Below are 19,685 nucleotides of genomic sequence, written 5' to 3'. Positions count from 1 at the left end.
AAGAGGAGCTCCTGGTAAATTTCAAGTCTGTGCGCTTTCATTTCAGGAGTCAGCATCCGGGGTGCACATTGAGCACAGATCTTCGAATAGCCAAACAAAGCAATAATGTGACCCACACGTTCTTGTGAAATGCAGATTGTACTTGCAATTTCATTCTGAGTGGTATAACAACTGTCCTGAATCAATCTGTCAACATTTTGCTTGTGAAAATGGTGGTTGCTGTCACAGGACGTCCAACTCTTTGTTTGTCACGCAGGTCAGATGTTCCCACCTCAATATCTTTAAACTTACTCACCCAACGACACACAGTACTCGCATCAACACAATCACCATAAACTGCTTTCATTCTCCGATAAATCTCCTTTGGGGTGATACCTTCTGCTGTCAAGAATTCAAACACTGCACGTAGCTTAAATTGCATTGACCAACTGTCTGCACAGGGTTCCATACTTTACACTGTAACAACACAACCGTTCAATGCTAAGGCTTCCCGTCGGAACCTGGCGCATACCAATTCTGCCAACTGTTGAAGAGTTACGAAGATGGAGGCATTACTTTTCAGTTAAACCTCGTAATAGGGTCCAAAATGTGTGGACCCCTTACATCTTTCCTGGCAAAATCAAACCCATAAAGTGTCATCCAAGAGCTCAAGCTTTGGTTTTGGTTTTTTCAGTGATTTTCTAGTTTTTAAAGAATTTTCAGCATTTACACTTAACAAAAAAGCTTCACTATCTTTTCGGTTCTTTTTCTAGTCTTTAATGGTTATGACCCCAATACCCATTTCAGAGGTTAATTTAGAAACTGACTCCCTTTTGTCACGTCTTTGCAGAACACCCAGTTTCTGTTTGATTGTGCACACAACATGTTTCTTTTTCTGATTTGCACCCATTTTTAGTCTTTCAGAGTTTCTTGCACTTCTTAATCGTAACTTAAGAAACTGTATACAACTACACCGTAACTTTAAGATTAAAAGGAATACAGTAATAAACTTAAAAACACATAGATAAAATATGGTTGGACACTCAGCCAGATAATCCAAGGAGTCAGTTAATCACAGATCTGATACTCGAGGTTCTACTGTAGTCACATGCCTGTGGACATGGACTGTCTTCAAGTTAAGTATTTTAGACTGTTCAAATTTTAATAAAGTGATCTAATACTTCGTGTGTGGGTCTTTTTTTTTTTTTTTTTTTTTTTTTTTTAAGTATCTACTTGACCTCCTCCAGAAGTATATCTAGACTTGCTACGATACATTAAAATTTTCTTATCCTGAGATGAAGTGTATACGGAAAACGTTACAGATGCTAAGTTTTCTAGAGTCTGCACATCATTTACATTAATTTTTGAGGATACATTTCCAAAAGTAATCACTTCTGCAGCAGCAGCTAAGGAAAATGAATGGGTAATGGTCAGTATTAGAAAGTCCTCCCAGACACTTAAATCTGTCAGTTCTTTACAATTCTCTAAACTAATCTACAGTTCCTAGATTATTATCACAGGTATAAAAAAAAAATACAGGAGAGTACTGCTTGAAGCAAAGAAACCATTCAATTACAAAATAATATATAATGCAGAAAATAAAATCAAAGTAGTATTGGATGTCATAAAACATAAATCTGGAAAAGGCAGACTCAAGTATAATAACACATAAATCAAAGAATTCGCAAAGTACTGAAAACTACAAGCCATTTTCATTGCTGTATTCATTCTCATAAATAACTGAGTCAATAAAGAAAGATAGACTAATGAATTACATGAATAAATACAAGATTTTTTAATGAAGTACAGTTTGGTTTCCGAAGTGGGAGAAGTACAATATCAGCCATTACAAGGTTCACAAAGAGAGCTCTTGACAAAAATGACTGTTACACACAAATTCTCAGACTTGTTCAATGCTTTTGAAACTGGTAACCATAAAATGCTACTCAACATATTGAAAGCACTACGTGTATGATGAAAAGTGAAAATGTTTGCTACTCGTTTACGCTAAAATGGCTAGATGCATTTGGGTGAAATTCGGAATGAAGATAGCTTATACTGCGAATTAATACATAAGCTACTTTATATATACCTACCTATCAAGGGGATGAAGGTGGGGGTAAAAAAGAAGTGTAGCCCATGACGCCCATACTTCATTCATCCAGTATTTGAGAGTACTGAATTAATGAAGACTGGGGTATCCTATTCTTCTGTTGATCTGTACAGGTCTACTGAAGGATGGGATACTAGTGCTAGTGAAAGCACAAAAAAAAAGTGACAAACATAACATTGGCACAGAACACCATAGTTGACTTGGGGTCAACTGAGGGATGGGATACAATTTGTTGGCTCTGACCACTGACATCGTATTTTAGTCATAGATATTAGTTTGTTTATTTTTGAGCCATAGATAGTAACTCAGTTATCTTCTGTGGTGAAGCATCATAATTGTAAATAAAAATAAATGAATGTGTTATTACGAGATAAATATTGTGTATGCTTTTTGTTGCTTTTGGTACTTAGAAATTATTTGTGTACAAATTTTGAATTATACTTTTGTCTCATAGTGAGTCGTTCCACTTGCTGTTTCCTCTGCAATTGATTTGTATCCTGTAGTATGTAGGTCAATTGAAGAACAGGATACTAGTACTAGTGAAAGCAAAAAAAGTGACTTACGTAACACTGGTATCTTGTACCTCAGGTGAACTACGAAGGTTGTACCCTATTCTTCAGCTGACCTATACAAATCAGCTAACAAAAGTAAAGAACACAAATTTTATGTTTGTTGCTTCTTTTGCCTTAACTAGTACCAGTATTCTATTCTGTAGTTGACCTAAGTAGGTCTGCAGTAAATGATACAAATTTTACACTTCTTGCCTTCTTTCACCTTTGTTGGTACTAGTATCTTATTCTTAAACATAGGATACAAATTTTACATTTGTTTCATTTTTTGCCTGTGCTAATACTAGTATCCTATACATGTCGACTGAAGTACAGAATACAAATTTTATGTTTGTTGGCGTTTTTCGCATTCGCTAGTACTAGTATAATGTTCTTCAGTTGAAACTACTCGCAGTGAAGGTGGAAAAACTGACATAAGTAAAATTTGTATCCTGTACTTCACTTGACGTATATAGGTCAACTGAATTACAGCATACAACCTATATATGACAACTGAGGTATTCCATGCCAATGTTATGTATGTTACTTTTTCCTTGCTTTCGCTAGCATTAGTATCCTATCTTTCAATAGACCTGTACCAATCAACAGAAGAATAGGATAATAGGACTTTCTACTGTGAAAAAAACAATATATGAAACATTATGTTCGAAATATGGATATACGTCGTATATATCGAAGATCTGTTTTGTCTGTGCTACATTCCATTGTTTATCAACATTCGTCTATGTCTTTGAAAAGCACCATCTGTGGAAACTTGTGACATCATTTTTCAAAGCTGACAGATTGTATCCCATTTGCTGTTCATGCAGCAAAACTGACACATGAAGCAAACCATATTAATTCATTACTTCTTTACTACTAATAGTATTTGTGACTCATTTTGCAGACAATATTCACATATACCACTGAATGTACCAGCAAAATTGTATCATCATTTGACACATAGTTCAGGAGATACATCATAAACACTTGTATGCATGAAAAACTGCCACATCATGTATGATGCTTTAATTTATTATTTCTTTACTAGTAACTCCACTCACAACACATTTGGCAGAAAGTGTCCGCATATACTGCTGAATGTAACTACAAAATACATCATGTATGACACATAGTTCAGGAGATATGACATAATAAATATTGATCTGGGTGAAAATAAAACTACAGGCTAAATCCACTAAAGACACAGGTGAAATATGTGTAAAAATACTTGTAAATTACATTAAATATAAGTGAAATATTCTTGACATTTTTGTATGCACACAAAGCCACTGGGAAAAGCTCATCCTAAACCCCTGCAACAGTTTCAACCAAATTTGGTAAACATTTTAGTTACAACCTGGAAAGAAATACTGTGGGTAGCCACCGGCCATCAGTTGGGGTGGAGATGATAACATGGAAAGAGAAGGGGGGGGGGGAGGAGATGGACACAGACAGGGGGGGGGGGGGGGGGGGAGGAGGAGACGGACGGAAAAAAAGCAGATGAAACCCTTAACAATGTTTCAGATTGAGCAGTATGAAGTAGGCTAACACTGAACATAATGAAAAAGAACAGTGCGCACTGCAGCATAAAAACGGAAAACAACCCTGCCACATTAAGCACAGATGATAAATCTATATATCATGTAATGGTTGACTACCAATTGTCAGTTAACATGAGATGAACACACAAAGATACTGACAAAAAGAATGTCATCACCATGTTATGCTCTTAGTGCCCTGATATTAGTTTGTAACAGCTAATGTGTTGTGATGTCATACTATTCCTATATCCTGGGTATCAAAGGCACAAAACATGGACACTATTAAACTGCAGAAAAGGGTCATAAAAAAATAACTATAGAATCAGTAACCTCACTGCAAACAATTATTTAAAAAACTGAGCACAGCCTGTTGGCATATCAGGGAAAACATTACTAACTACTTCTCTAATGGCTCTATACACAATCATGGAACAAGAGCCAGTCTGGACTTACATTTATCGAGGAACAGAAAATTTGAAATAGCATTTTCTAAGCAGATGAAAAATATTACTTCTGTTTAAAAAGGCAGCTAAAAGATTCTTCATAAGCAATGCATACCGCACAATTATTGATTACTTGGAGGACTTGACTAGTAATTAAAGATGAAAGAGGATAACTACGACACACTGTTGCATTTTAATGCATGATTCTAGTTTATTGCTTTTAGAAGAAAGTCATGTCTCAAGATGTAAAGTGCATCATAGTAATGTCTTGTTATTCGCCGGAGTTAAATGTCTCACTCATCATAGGAGGAGCTGACTCAGTGTTTCAGGTGGACAGAGGGAAGTGCAGGAAGTCATACATGGCACGTATAATTCAGTGTTTGTGACCCTATCAGTGTTTGTGGCCCTAGAGTCAATTCCTGAACAGACTGGAGTTAGGGCAGAAAGCATAGCAGTACCTCCATGGCCCAGAAGTCATCAGCACGTGTTCCTAGCATGTACAGCGATAAAGAGGAAAATTATGCTTTATATCATAAGTTATCTGAAGGAAACTGTGTGCAAATCAAAGAACATTGTATAATAGGTACCAACTGAAGTAGGCATTGTGGCTTTTGAGACACTGACCTCATATTCAGGATGATGGAGTCCACTTTCTCCGGCTATGCTGACATAGACTTTCTTTTTGTTTCCCTAAATCACTTCTGGTAAATACAGGAATGGTTCCTCTGGTAATTTTGAAAGTGCACTGGAGGGTATGGAACTCAAAGTTGACTCCAAAGTGGCACTGCTACATCTGCAAGTGCTTGTAGAGCTGCGCTGTCCTCGTGCTGTAGGGCTACACCCATCCCGATGGGCAATTAGTGCTCAAGGTCACACTACAAAACTTACCGCACCAAGGCTCTGCCTTCAGTGGTGTATTTGACTGCACTCATATTGCTAGCTGTCACGCATTACTGTTCTTGTTTTTCCACTTTGCTAATCTTGGCCACTTCTTTTGTATTACTTGCTGCACTTCTTTGTTTCTCACACCATCTTCAACTGTTCACTCTTCACTGTTGTCCTCTGTTCACACTCGGTGATCCACTGGAGACAACCAACAACAAGTCAGCCAGCCTCTGTGTGTTCTTTGAGTCATTCCTGACTTTGTCAAATTCTGGTCACAATAACTGATGACGAGGTAAAAGGTTAGCAGAATCCTATGGACACAAAGCTCATGCAACTCTTGCAGCAGCAGTTACAAGAGCTATTTCCATAACAGCAACAACACCAACAGCTGCAAATTGAGTTGTTTCATCAAGAAATTCCAATTTTGAAAGCGGAATGAAGGCACCCACAGTATTTGTTCCCCAGGTAGAGTGTCACCGTGTCACCCACCCATGTTTCCTCCTTTTAATGATGCCAAGGAGGATTGTGACATGCACTTAGAGTGGCTTACTGCCTTTCAGATCTCTGATCTTTCTTGGGCTTCCCCAGAGATGTTTTTCTTGCTGTAGAAAATGGCTCATTTGTTACTGCACTCACATTCAAGGAGATGTGTATTTTGCTTGCAAACTATTATTCGGAACAATTCTATGTGGTCGCATTGTGACTCAAATTTCATCACTATCACAAGCAACTTGGTCAGTCGTATCACTCCTGGGTGACCTATTTACAAGGACTGAGTCACTGAACTGAATTCACTTGTGGAAAACCAAGCATGCAAACCTCATGTAAACACCCTTTAATTCGAGAAATAGTGGTCCAACTGGCTTCCAATCCAGAAGTACGTACAGCAGCCCTCAAGCTGGACAATATTCTGCAAAGTGCAAAGACTTTCAAATTAAGCAGGTCACAAATGAACGTCTCTTGACTTGGCTACAAGTAGCAGCAGTCCAGATGCTGCACTGCAGGAAAACTCATAAAACATTTCCCAGAAGGCAGTATCATGATTCATATATTTCCGATTTGTTGATGGTCTCTGAACAACTAGTCACACACCGTCATGTGAGCAAAGTGGTCTTCCATCATGATGATATTGCTTCAAAACACAACATGTACGCGGATTGTTGTGATTGCTGGGCACAGTGCACCCACAAGCATTTCCAAACTGTCTACCACAAACCGTCAATGGCAGCTGAACCTACTCCATGCATGTATTAAGGGACAGAGTGTGAACTTCAGGCAGTTGTTCCCCAGGGTGATCCTTTGCTAACAAGTTATTTATCAACTTTACTATTGTGAACAAAGATGGCTGTTTCCACATGGACATGTGAGCAACCATTTTTGTAGTGAACCTCCAAAAGTATGCTCATCTTGGTTCCCCAGAACTGATGCCACCCTCCTGTATGTTGGTAGGAAATGGTGACAGGTCCAGTCCACTTTGGGCTCAATCACATTACCTACAAAAAGGTCACAAGACTGATAACTTTGTTTGTTGTTAATAATCACTCAGCTGGAAACACTCTTGGCCTGAATGCCTTCTCGTTGCTTGAATTCTGCGTTAATGACAAGGTTCAGCTCACCTCTACTACTTTTCCCTTCCAGGATCTTGGCGACCTTCTTGATGCTTTTGCATTTGTATTGAAACCTGGCCTCAAGTGTGCCATAGATTTCCAGGCTCATATTTATTTGGATCCAGAGCTTCTGCCAGAGGCAGCCCATTTCAGTCTCTTCATGCATGGCAGTTAAGTGGGAAATTAATTGCCTTCACAAGGCTAGGGTGGCTGAACCTGTTAAAACTAGCGCTTTGGCCACAACCATGGCTGAATAAAAAGCAATCACACTAGTAGTTTTTGAACACAGGCTGATAACAAATCAGACGACGGTTTATGATTTTAAGAAATTATGACCCTATAAGTAACTACACATAACACTGGAAAAGGAGTGGTATATTTTATAGTTACATTATGTATAATCTCAGGATTTATCACACGTTACAAAATACTCTGTGGAATTTAGTTCCAAATTGGGTAGAAATTTCATACACGGGGAAGCAATGCTGTGTAGCCCACTAGACATATACTGATCACAGTGCGAGGATTTGAAAGCATTCTTTGAGAAATTTATGTTTATTGTTTTTGAACTTGCAAATATATATCAGACACACTGTCAGGATAAGTTAGGTTCAAATCCCAAGGCCTAAACACAAACAACCATCCAGATAGACTTATTGGTTTTGCATGGTTTTTAATGGCTTAACATACATATAGCAATGGCCTTCTGTAAAGGAATAAGAGCCTATCCAGATTTAGGTTTTCCATTGTTTCTAATAGCTTAAGCAAATACCGGGATGATCATCTGAACATGACACATGGCTTATTTCTCTCCCCGTCCTTACGTAATCCGAGCTTGTGCTCTCACTGTCAATGGGAGATAAAACCTTCATTTCCTTCCTTACCATTACATTTCCAAAAACTAACATTTGTCAAACATTGACAACGTTACTGGTAACAAAAGTTTTCCAAACTGTACTGAGAATTGTTCGAATGGAAACAATGATATTTCAGCATCTACACCTATACTCTGCAAACCAATGTGAAATGCATAGCAGGTGATACTTTCCATTGTACCAGTCATTAGGGCATTCCTCCCATTCAATTCACATGCGAAGCGTTGGAAGCATGATTGTTTAAAGCTTCTGTGCATCCTGTCTTCCTGATTCCTTTGGGATCCATCACTTACAGTTAGTTGTAGTAAATTTCTAAGTAGGCTTTCGTGGGATGGTTTGCATCTACCTACAAATATCTGCTAGTTCAAATATTTCAGCACCTTCATGACACTCTCGCACAATTCAAACAAACCTATGACCATTTGTTCTGCAGTTCTCTGTGAAATCCAACATCTCCTGCTAGTCCTATTCAGTACAGGTTCCACACCCTCAAGCAATATTCTAGGATGTGTTGCGCAAGTGTTTTGTATGCAATATCCTTTGTAGACTCGTTGTATATCACCAGTATTCTACCAATGAAATGCAGTCTGCCACTTGCTTTACTTACGACCAAGACAAAGTCATCATTCCATTTCATATGCCTACAAATTGTTACATTCAGGTATTTCTATGAATTAACCGATTTCAAGTGTCACTCTTCGATATATTAGTCCTCGAGTTACGCTAAATATCAGTCTGTGTCCACAACGAAGATCTCTCAGAGGGGTCCAATATCAAACTCTTGCCTTCGTGTATCTAACGCACATATATCTTTTTGTTTATGGGGTCTTCCATCTTGTGAAACACAAAATGAATTGTAACCTATTACTTATTTTAAACTTGTTTACTATTCGACACGATCTTATTCCAACCGGATTGACTACCGGTTTCAAGTACATATGGAGCTATTCCCATTACTACATAAGGAGTAGAAGCGTAAAGTACCTAAACAACATACATCATGCGGCGTCAAACAACATTAGATTTGTAAATGGTAAACAAAGGAGATTATATTTTCGGCCGATTAAGTAGCATTTGCGGCAAGCAAATAAGTATGATATTACTATTACTCACATTTTCTTCTTCTTTGTAACTGGCACTAACTACATCGAGAATAAGCAAAAGAAATTATACAAGTGTTATAGATCTATATTTAATTAAATTAAACAATTATCACAACACATTGCTTTCCGTAGCTTAACTGTACACAAGTCACAGATGTATAGCCTAAACACAAACAATTCATCTATCATGTCTTTGGCTTATAAACAAGTGACTTTCACTTTGGTCTCTTGACATTAATAACAATGCTACGTGGAAGCTACAGTTCGCGATTTCTGCCCACGTCACGAGGAAAAACAGACGAAAGAAAGAATTTCGTACTACAGGTTAAATTATTCTACGGTCGAAATTGTGATGAGCAGCTAAAAGTAGTTGACGATACATTTTATGTAGTTGCAGATATAAAGATGTAGTGTTTCAGTGTCAGCTGGACGAAGATAATCATATCTTCTGGTGGTAGTTTGGTTGGACAGCTTTGAAATTGGAAACATCAAACATTTAGGATGTCAGATAGGAGTAAGGCGGAGAAATTAGCGCTAGCGCGGAGGAAGGTAATGTGTTCAAACAATCTGACGTTTGTTCAGGGGTAATTTCGATCGTCATATCTTTTTTTAGTGCAACAGTAGTTATTTGCCGTTTCCCAATTGTTGTGACACGTCAGTTGTGTTCCTTGGCGATTAATTAATATATATTTCCGTTCGAACAGCTGAAGGAATACCAGAGAAAAGAAAAAGACACAACACTGAGCGGTACAAGATCCGCTCCGAGAAGAGAAACAACGAAACATTTTTCTAATGATGCTGCGAAGAAAACCACGAAAGAGAGTTTTGTATTCGACTCCGGGCCGTCTCCGGTCCAGCAAGAGGTTCGTAACCACGGTGTAAAGCATGGGCATTTTTTTCCACTGACTTCACGCTTACACTTACTTGGTGCGAAGTGTTAATGAATAGGAATACGGATCGGTCTGCTACCGTTTCTAAAACTTTTAAGGGCCTTCAATGCCATTGTAAGAAAAGTGGATTTGGTTTCTAGTTTATCCTCCAAAATGATGTTACTAAAAATCGTTTATTGTAATTTAGTTACCTGTTGCTGAATACAAATTTTGCATGTGTTGTCACATCGCACTTTTACACATAAGCCATTAAATGTGGATTTTCTCACCTACCCTTCATTTCAGATCATGACGGTGCTTATGTGTGAGCTTTTCTTTTAGTCACTGTGTATGGTTTTACAATTGTATTAGCCTACATCTGCATTCATACTCTGCAAATCAGCGTGAAGTTTGTGGCAGGGGTTGCTTCCCATTGTACCATGTTACTAGGGTTTCTTTTAGTACAGAAACTTTATTGTGAGCAGACCTGTTACTGTTATTCAGAACAAATGTTTAGCACTCTTCAACATACATTTTCAATCACCACATGCTAAAGTTGAAGACTGCTAATGGCAATTGCACCATTAAAAATCCACATTGAAGGCTATTCTCCTGAAACTCCTTCCACTCACTGTGACAGTAACATTATAGAACACTTATAATATGTCATTGGTTTGTGATCTATCTCTGCACCCAGTCTGCAAGCTTCTGTGAAGTGCATGGTTGAAGGGAGACCTATTTCCCAGTGTATCAGTTATTAGAACCTTCTTCCCACTCCATTCAAATATGGCGTGCAGTAAGAATGATCGCATAATCTTCTCTGTGTACACGGTAATTAATCCAAACCTGCTCTCATGATCCCAACAGGACCAATATGTAGAATTTTTCAGTTCATTCCCAGAATCAGCATTTAAAGCCAGTTCTTGAAACTTGTAGGTGTCTGTCTTCAAGATTCTGCCAGTTCAGTTTCCTCACCATCTCTGTGACACTCTCCTACATCTACATCTAGACTCTGTGAACCACTATGAAGTGCATTGCAGAGAGTATGTCTCACTGTACCAGTTATTACCTGGGGCATTTTCCTGTCCCATTAACATATAGAGTACAAGAAGAATTATTGTTAAATGCCTATGAGTGCTGTAATTAATTATGTCCTCACAATCCCTAGGAGAGTGATATGAAGGGGGTTCTCGTATATTCCTAGAATCATCATTTATAGCTGGTTCTTGAAAATCTGGTAGCAGACTTCGGAAAAGTTTCTATGTACGTTAAAAAGTCTACCTGTTCAGTTCTTTCAACATTTGTTACATGTCATGTCTCACAGGCTAAACAACCCTGTGACCATTCTGCTGCCGTCTTGTGTAAATGTTCAATATCCCTAGCTAATCCTCATTGGAAGTATCCCACACACTTCAACAATATTCAAGATTGGTTACACAAGTGATCTGTTCAAGCAATCTCCTTTGTAGATGGATTGTATTTCCCTAATAATCTACCAATAAATCGAAGTCTGCCACCTGCTTTACCAATTACCAATGATTGAGCGTATGTGATCATTCCATTTAACACGTCCCTACTAAGTGTTCAACCCAGGTATTTGTTTACCGATTCCAATGGTGACTCATTGATATTATGTTCATAGGATAGTATGTTTTTTTCATTCTGTAAAGTACCCAGTTTTACGTTTCTGAGCATTTAAAGCAAGTGTCAAATCTTGAAATATTGTCATGATCTGACTGAGTATTTGTGCAGATTCATTCAGACTACATAGTAGGTAAATATCCCATTTGCAAACAGTCTGAGGGTACTACTAATATTGTGTGTAAGGTCATTAACATACAACATGAACAGCAATGGGCCTAACGCACTTCCCTGTGGATACACTTGACATGGAAGCATCAGATTCCACCCGTCTGCTTTGACCCATGACATCACAAATATGGCGGAAATGACCATCCACGACGATTCCAATATGACGCCTATGACGTCATTACGTAAACATGACAACAAACACGAAAATACATTGAGAAACCAACACACACATCTTCCACAAAAAACCTAATCAAACTAATGGGACCAGTGTGGGAAATTGGGGTTTTTGGGTGGGGACAAACTAAATATAAACACATGCCACTACATCAAACGACAAAAAACACTAAAATAAAAAGACCTCACAACCTTCCCAAATTCCACTACACACAAAATCCGCTGGAATCGATCACTTCTCTTGACCTATATAGGTCAACAGAAACAACCGATACAACACTATAAATCTCAAAAATTTGCCCACAACCACACTTAATCTTACCGCAAAAAACACCTAGAAAATCGAAATTGGATTCTAACACTTCCCTTGACCTATATAGATCAACATCAACTACTGATACCACACTATAAATCTCAAAACTTTCACCACCGCCACCACACTTAATCCTACCACAAAAGAACACCTAGAAAATCAAAATTGCAATCGAACACTTCCCTTGACCTGTTATCCTTATGAATCTCCACGTATAACCGTCCCTGGTCAGAGACGCCAGAACTTTAGTAAGCGTCATTTCTTCACGATACACTGAATACTTCACGACTTCAGCCAGCAGGCCGAATACCTGAAGAAATTTTATTAGAGACAACGCACTGTCCCCCATCATCGCTGTCAACCAAAAACTGTTGATCTTGTCAGTCATAACCATACCTACCAAAGACATAAACAAAGCAATTTACCAAAATTCACACACGATGAACAGAAAAAAAATTACAGTAATGTCGACATAACAAAACCAAAATCGTTAACTCACTGAAAAATATTCCGCTGAAAGCACAGTCACCACCGATACCACACACGTGCAATGCTAACATGCAAGTGAACCCCATACACCACATAACACACTACCCATAAACACACCACCAGAGAGAACCACCAATCGCAACAATATGCCACCTATAATCATGCCGCACACGCAAACTAAACCAAAAACTTCACCTAACACACAACACATAAACACACCACCAGAGAGCACCAACGATGACACACACAAACACGCCGCTCTCGCAAACTAAACTCCGCGCTGTCATGACGTCACACACCACAACAGCCTTACGTCATGGGTCAAAGCAGACGGGTGGGATCAGACGCTTCCATTTACCCCTTGACGTTACTTCATCTGTTGATGACTCTCCATTCAAAATTATGTACTCTGTCCTCCCTACCAATAAATCCTCAGGGTAGTCACAAAATTCATCTAATACCCCATATGATTGTACTTTTAATAATAAACATAGGTGTGGTACTGAGCCAATCACTTTTGGGAAATCAAGAAGGATTAAAACTTCCAGGACGTGGAAGGAGCCTGTAAATATGTACCCTGTAGAACAGTTCATAATGGGAGGGAACCTTCATGGTATAGAGTCATTGTAAAGAAACTTCTAAATAAACAGAGATTACTGTAAGCTATAATAAGTGTAGATCAAAGGGTAGGGCTGTAAATAGAGATATGCTGAATGAAATGCGTTTGGTTGTCAAGAGAACAATGTGTGATGTCTTCGATGACTACCGTAGCAGAATATTGTCAAATGATACTTCACAAAACCCAAAGAAATTATAGTTGTATGTAAAGGCTGTTAGTGCCACCAACAGTTGCGTCCAATTCCCAGTGAATGAGACAGAAACTGAAAGCTTAACTCTGTTTTCAAATTTTCATTTATAGTGGACCGTCTAGGTGAATTGCCCAATTTAATCCTCATACCACTGAAAAGGTGAATGAAATAAGTATTAATAGCTTCATGCAAAATTGTGATACCGCTACTGCTAGGTTGCAGAGGTAATGGGAAAACAAGACAGTCGACACGAAGTGTCCCGAGCCAAGCCAGTATATTCAAACACTGAGTCTCGAAGAGTATTCTTGGTCATAATTGAGCAATCGTTGCCCATTTCCAGCTAGTGAACTCTTATTGGCTGGCAATGTGTTAAGTGACGCAATAGCCAGCACAGCCACTACACCACATGAACACATGTAAAATGAGCTCATCTACTGGATTTGTGGAGAGGGGGAGTGACCCCTCAGTGACTAGAGTGCAGGTAGGGGTAAAAGCATTTTGTGAAGTGCTGAAAATATACTTTCCATGCAGATGATGTGCTATGACAGATGTCACATGCAAATAGAACATGGGTTTTGTGATAGCACATTTTAAAGACTTTCATGTTCCAATCTGACATGATATAGTTACAACAACTATATACACTACTTGTGTATATACTTTTTACCACACACACCCAATGCACTGTAGATCATAAAGATTGGGAGCAGTGGCAGAGGGCATGAAACAAAACTGTAGCACCTGAGCTTTCTTTCAAATTTACATTTTACACAGTGTACAGAAATTCACTGAGCCAATTTCTAGTAAGCTTGTAATATCAGCTTGAGAAGTAAACTCATTTTTTTAAGTGTCCTCTCATCAAGCCTAAAATAACACTTTAATGGTGGTGAGCACATGAAAGTGCGGCTCGTAAGAAAAGCATTAAATAGTAACAGCAACGGTGACAAAGTATGTGATTAAGCAGATGTCTGCATTTATGCTTATGATTTAACCACTTAGCTGCTGTGATGTTTTTGGTTTAATTCAATATGTTCATCAGTTTTTTGCTTTTTTTTGGGGGGGGGGGGGTGAGCACAATAGATGATCTTTCAAAAACTCTTGGTTTGAACGTGTAATTTATGGCCGTACCATGTCAGAAAACAGCTAAATTACCTTGTACCCAGATAAAAATTTCAATTTCTTGATGAGTTTTTATTTACTGTTACACATCTTCAACTTTTTAAGAACTGATGAAATCCATTGCCACAAGTTATTGTATAAATGTTGTGATGTACATTTAATTGCCTTCACTTAGATAGATTTTATACAAAGTATTGGAGAGGATTACGATTTTTAATCGTATATGGCAATTGCTTGTTTTTGCTCATACACTAATGGCCACTGAAATTTCTGCACCACAAAGATGACATTCTACAGATGCGAAATTTAACCAACAGGAAGAAGATGCTGTGATATGCAAATGGTTAGCTTTTCAGAGCATTCACACAAGGTTGGCACTGGTGGCGACACCTACAACGTGCTGACATGAGGAAAGTTTCCAACCAATCTCTCATACACAAACAGCAGTTGACTGTCGTTGCCTTGTGAAACGTTGTTGTGATGCCTCGTGTAAGGAGGAGAAATGCGTACCATCACGTTTCAGACTTTGATAAAGGTCGGATTGTAGCCTATCGCAATTGCGGTTTATCGTATTGCGACATTGCTGCTCACATTGGTCGAGATCCAATGACTGTTAGCAGAATATGGAATCAGTGGGTTCAGGAGGGTAATACAGAACGCTGTGCTGGATCCCAATGGCCTCGTATCAGTAGCAGTCGAGATGACAGGCATCTTATCCGCATGGCTGTAATGGATCTGCAGCCACATCTCGATCCCTGAGTATACAGATGGGGATGTTTGCAAGACAACAACCACTGCGCGAACAGTTCGACGACGTTTGCAGCAGCATGGACTATCAGCTCGGAGACCATGGCTGCGGTTACCCTAGACGCTGCATCACAGACAGGAGCGCCTGCAGTAGTGTACTCAATGACGAACCTGGGTGCACGAATGGGAAAACGTCATTTTTTCGGATGAATCCAGGTTCTGCTTACAGCATCATGATGATTGCATCCGTGTTTGGCAACATCGCGGTGAACGCACATTGGAAGCGTGTATTCGTCATCGCCATACTGGCTTATCACCCGGTGTGATGGTATGGGGTGCCATTGGGTACACGTCTCGGTCACCTCTCGTTCGCATTGACGGCACTTTGAACAGTAGACGTTACATTTCAGATGTATTACGACCTGCAGCTCTACCCTTCATTCGATCGCTGCAAAATCCTACATTTCAGCAGGATAATGCACAACCGCATGTTGCAGATCCTGTACGGGCCTTTCTGGATACAGAAAATGTTCGACTGCTGCCCTGGCCAGCACATTCTCCAGATCTCTCACCAATTGAAAACGTGTGGTCAATGGTGGTTGATCATCTGGCTCGTCACAATACGCCAATCGCTATTCTTGATGAACTGTGGTATTGTGTTGAAGCTGCATGGGCAGCTGTACCTGTGCACGCCATCCAAGCTCTGTTTGACTCAATGCCCAGGCGTATCAAGGCCGTTATTACGGCCAGAGGTGGTTGTTCTGGGTAGTGATGCTATGCACCCAAATTGCGTGAGAATGTAATCACATGTCAGTTCTAGTATAATATATTTGTCCAATGAATACCCATTTATCATCTGCATTTCTTCTGAGTGTAGCAATTTTAATGGCCAGTAGTGTATTTTGAGGTTTTAACATTTTCCTTGATTGAATATTTTTCTCAATGTTGTGTTTTCTAAGTTTGGACTGTGCAAAAACATAAAGTAGGGGTTTCACTGTAGGTCTGCCTGGGTGCAATTTTGATATACAGTTTGAAGAATGTGTTGACCTCGCCTACCCCAAATTGGCTATTTCAGTTCATCTAAAAGAAATGGATCACTCTATTTTCAACATTGAAAAGAATTTGTTTATTATATTTAACAAACAAAATGAAATGTTTGAAATGTTTTGGAAGAAATACATATCATGGTGGCAAGAAAGTGAGCCCCAGGTTCAACTTTGAATAATCAGATTGACTTGAGACACTACAATGTCTTATTGACTTTTGATTGAATGAATTCTCGCTGGTAGTTACTAGTATGGTTTTCACATTAATTGAGCAACTGTATAATACTCAAATACTACTCCTTTGGTAATTTTATAATACTGTGGTACTGATATAAAGCAGATTATCTTTTATCTTTCATTTTATGTATGCAATAAACTATGGATTTCTTAAAGTTATATAATGCAGTTCCCAGCATTTGGTTGTTTTCCCAGTTATAATTTCCTCCTTGTGGCTATTTGTGTGTTCATTTTGTCTTCCTCTTTGGCACCGTAGACCTTCCGCCTTCCACCGAATTGCTTGCCTCCAGGAGTTGCTTACACAACATTGACCTGTTAGCCATACGGCAGAGGTATGCACATAACACAGGATTTTAAGTATTACTTCAATTGGTTTTACACAGTTGGTGTCTACCGAATCCGGGAATATATCCTACGGGATGCTATCCCGTAATCTATTTTTCAGATTTCTTCTATTCTTGATGTTTCGGTTCCATGCTATAATATTATCATTTTCCATAGATGTTAGTTAATTTTAGGCATTTTATTCCCATTCACATTAGTGTCCATTCATTATCTGTTTTTTCTAACTTTTTTCTTGACCCAGTTTATGTGACAGTCATGCTTTATACATTTCAACAAGTATCTTTTGGGTGTACTCAATTTTATAATGACAGCCTACCAATGTAGTTTTTCTCTTGACGTACATAATTCCCCGAATGCTGAGATTCCATGATTGTCCATGTATGAAAATATAACCATTGTGAGTATTTGTCATTGTTTTTTGTTGAATGCAATAATATTTGTGGTTCTGTATTGCTATGAAATGTATTCGCAATTGTAAATTTGGGCAACCATCAATTGTATAATGGAATGATGACTATGAAAATTTGTGCCAGGCCGGGACTCAGACCCGGATTTTCCACTTACTGCAAGTAGTCGCTTTACCATTAGGCTATCCAAACATGACTGTCATGCATATCCAAACTACTGTATGTTATCAGCCACTTTCCTACAACCTGTACTCGTACATCCGTCATGTATATTCCCATATGGGTGAGACTTTTAGTTGAAAGTTGCTAGCCTGCTGTGTATGGATAAACACGATATTGCATGCATGTATGTTCAAAGGAACATTGGATCATAATTCAGAATAACACAGACACTGCAGTATTGTACTCTGGATATCTATCATTTCAAAAAATTTCCTGTGATTTGTGGGTCATTCCATGTGACGGAATGGGACATTTGGAAGGTTTTGTTCATTCTCTATTGTTACAAAAATAACATGTAAAACAAATTATAAACATTTATTTTATTCTTGACAGATAAAGCAAGAAAAAGGTAAAATTCCTTGTTAACTGAAGTAAAAATATGAATTAATTTTCCTGTGACGGAGAGGGACTCATACAAAATGAAAGTTTTATCTAAGTTAAAACATCTCTGAAGTTCTGTGAAACTATTCAGGTGTGCTGTCTCATGATTTCAGTAATCAATAGCCACGTATCAAGTATTAATATAAGCATAGGCCTGTTGTTGTTGTGGTCTTCAGTCCTGAGACTGGTTTGATGCAGCTCTCCATGCTACTCCATCCTGTGCAAGCTTCTTCATCTCCCAGTACCTACTGCAACCTACATCCTACTGAATCTGCTTAGTGTATTCATCTCTTGGTCTCCCTCTACGATTTTTACCCTCCACGCTGCCCCCCAATACTAAATTGGTGGTCCCTTGATGCCTCAGAACATGTCCTACCAACCGAACCCTTCTTCTAGTCAAGTTGTGCCACAAACTTCTCTTCTCCCCAATCCTATTCAATACCTCCTCATTAGTTACATGATCTACCCATCTAATCTTGAGCATTCTTCTGTAGCACCACATTTTGAAAGCTTCTGTTCTCTTCTTGTCCAAACTAGTTATCGCCCATGTTTCACTTCCATACATGGCTACACTCCATACAAATACTTTCAGAAACGACTTCCTGACACTTAAATCTATACTCAATGTTAACAAATTTCTCTTCTTCAGAAACGCTTTCCTTTCCATTGCCAGTCTACATCTGATATCCTCTCTACTTCGCCCATCATCAGTTATTTTGCTCCCCAAACAGCAAAACTCCTTTACTACTTTAAGTGTCTCATTTCCTAATCTAATTCCTTCGGAATCACCCGACTTAATTCGACTACATTCCATTATCCTCGTTTTGCTTTTGTTGATGTTCATCTTATACCCTCCTTTCATGACACTGTCCATTCCGTTCAACTGCTCTTCCAAGTCCTTTGCTGTCTCTGACAGAATTACAATGTCATCGGCGAACCTCAAAGTTTTTATTTCTTCTCCATGGATTTTAATACCTATTCTGAATTTTTCTTTTGCTTCCTTTACTGCTTGCTCAATATAGAGATTGAATAACATCGGGGAGAGGCTACAACGCCGTCTCACTCCCTTCCCAACTACTGCTTCCCTTTCATGTCCCTCGACTCTTATAACTGCCATCTGGTTTCTGTACAAATTGTAAATAGCCTTTCGCTCCCTGTATTTTACCCCTGCCGCCTTCAGAATTTGAAAGAGAGTAGTCGAATAGGCCTATTTGGAGAACTATGTGGAAATCATTAATTTTTAGTTATCATTTTTTACTTATTTGACGGAAAGGGACAGGTGCTAAATGAAAACTTGTGAAGCTTCATCTTTCATAAAATAATTACTTTACTAGTGTCACAGTATCAACAGACTTCATCAGAACTCATGTTATGATATGTAAGTGATTCTACACCAGGAAATGAAAATCTCTGGTGATTATGAATACCAGGAACCAAAAGTACTTACATTGTATCAGAAATTGGAACCTATGATGTGTCATTGCTTTTGAATGCAAATTTGAAATCTGAGTTGCTTTTTCTCGTAAAACAGATCTCACATTAAGAGCTTTCAAGTTGTAAGATTTGTCCTATGGAACTTTTAGCTGTCTTTTTTGTCATAAACTTCACCATCACAAAA

The 19,685-nt window shown here is 38.7% G+C and overlaps 2 protein-coding genes across 2 annotated transcripts in view; one reads left to right on the top strand and one right to left on the bottom strand.

Annotated features, from left to right (window-relative positions):
* The window catches only part of LOC126483644 (N-terminal Xaa-Pro-Lys N-methyltransferase 1), an 88,800-nt gene extending 79,530 nt beyond the window's left edge, over nt 1-9,270 (bottom strand). Inside the window, exon 1 of the mRNA XM_050106701.1 lies at nt 9,108-9,270. Coding sequence (XP_049962658.1) covers nt 9,108-9,109 — 2 coding nt within the window. The 5' untranslated portion in view covers nt 9,110-9,270. The remainder of the gene's footprint in view (nt 1-9,107) is intronic.
* Nucleotides 9,271-9,322: 52 nt separating this feature from the next.
* Nucleotides 9,323-19,685, top strand: part of LOC126483643 (golgin subfamily A member 2-like) — a 109,836-nt gene continuing 99,473 nt past the window's right edge. Inside the window, exons 1-2 of the mRNA XM_050106700.1 lie at nt 9,323-9,646; nt 9,802-9,960. Coding sequence (XP_049962657.1) covers nt 9,599-9,646; nt 9,802-9,960 — 207 coding nt within the window. The 5' untranslated portion in view covers nt 9,323-9,598. The remainder of the gene's footprint in view (nt 9,647-9,801; nt 9,961-19,685) is intronic.

Source organism: Schistocerca serialis, chromosome 6 (assembly GCF_023864345.2).
Source record: "Schistocerca serialis cubense isolate TAMUIC-IGC-003099 chromosome 6, iqSchSeri2.2, whole genome shotgun sequence".
In the NCBI taxonomy this organism is placed as follows: domain Eukaryota; kingdom Metazoa; phylum Arthropoda; class Insecta; order Orthoptera; family Acrididae; genus Schistocerca; species Schistocerca serialis.
The sequence above is the reverse complement of the archived record's forward strand: the minus strand, read 5'-3'. Positions and strand labels throughout refer to the sequence as shown.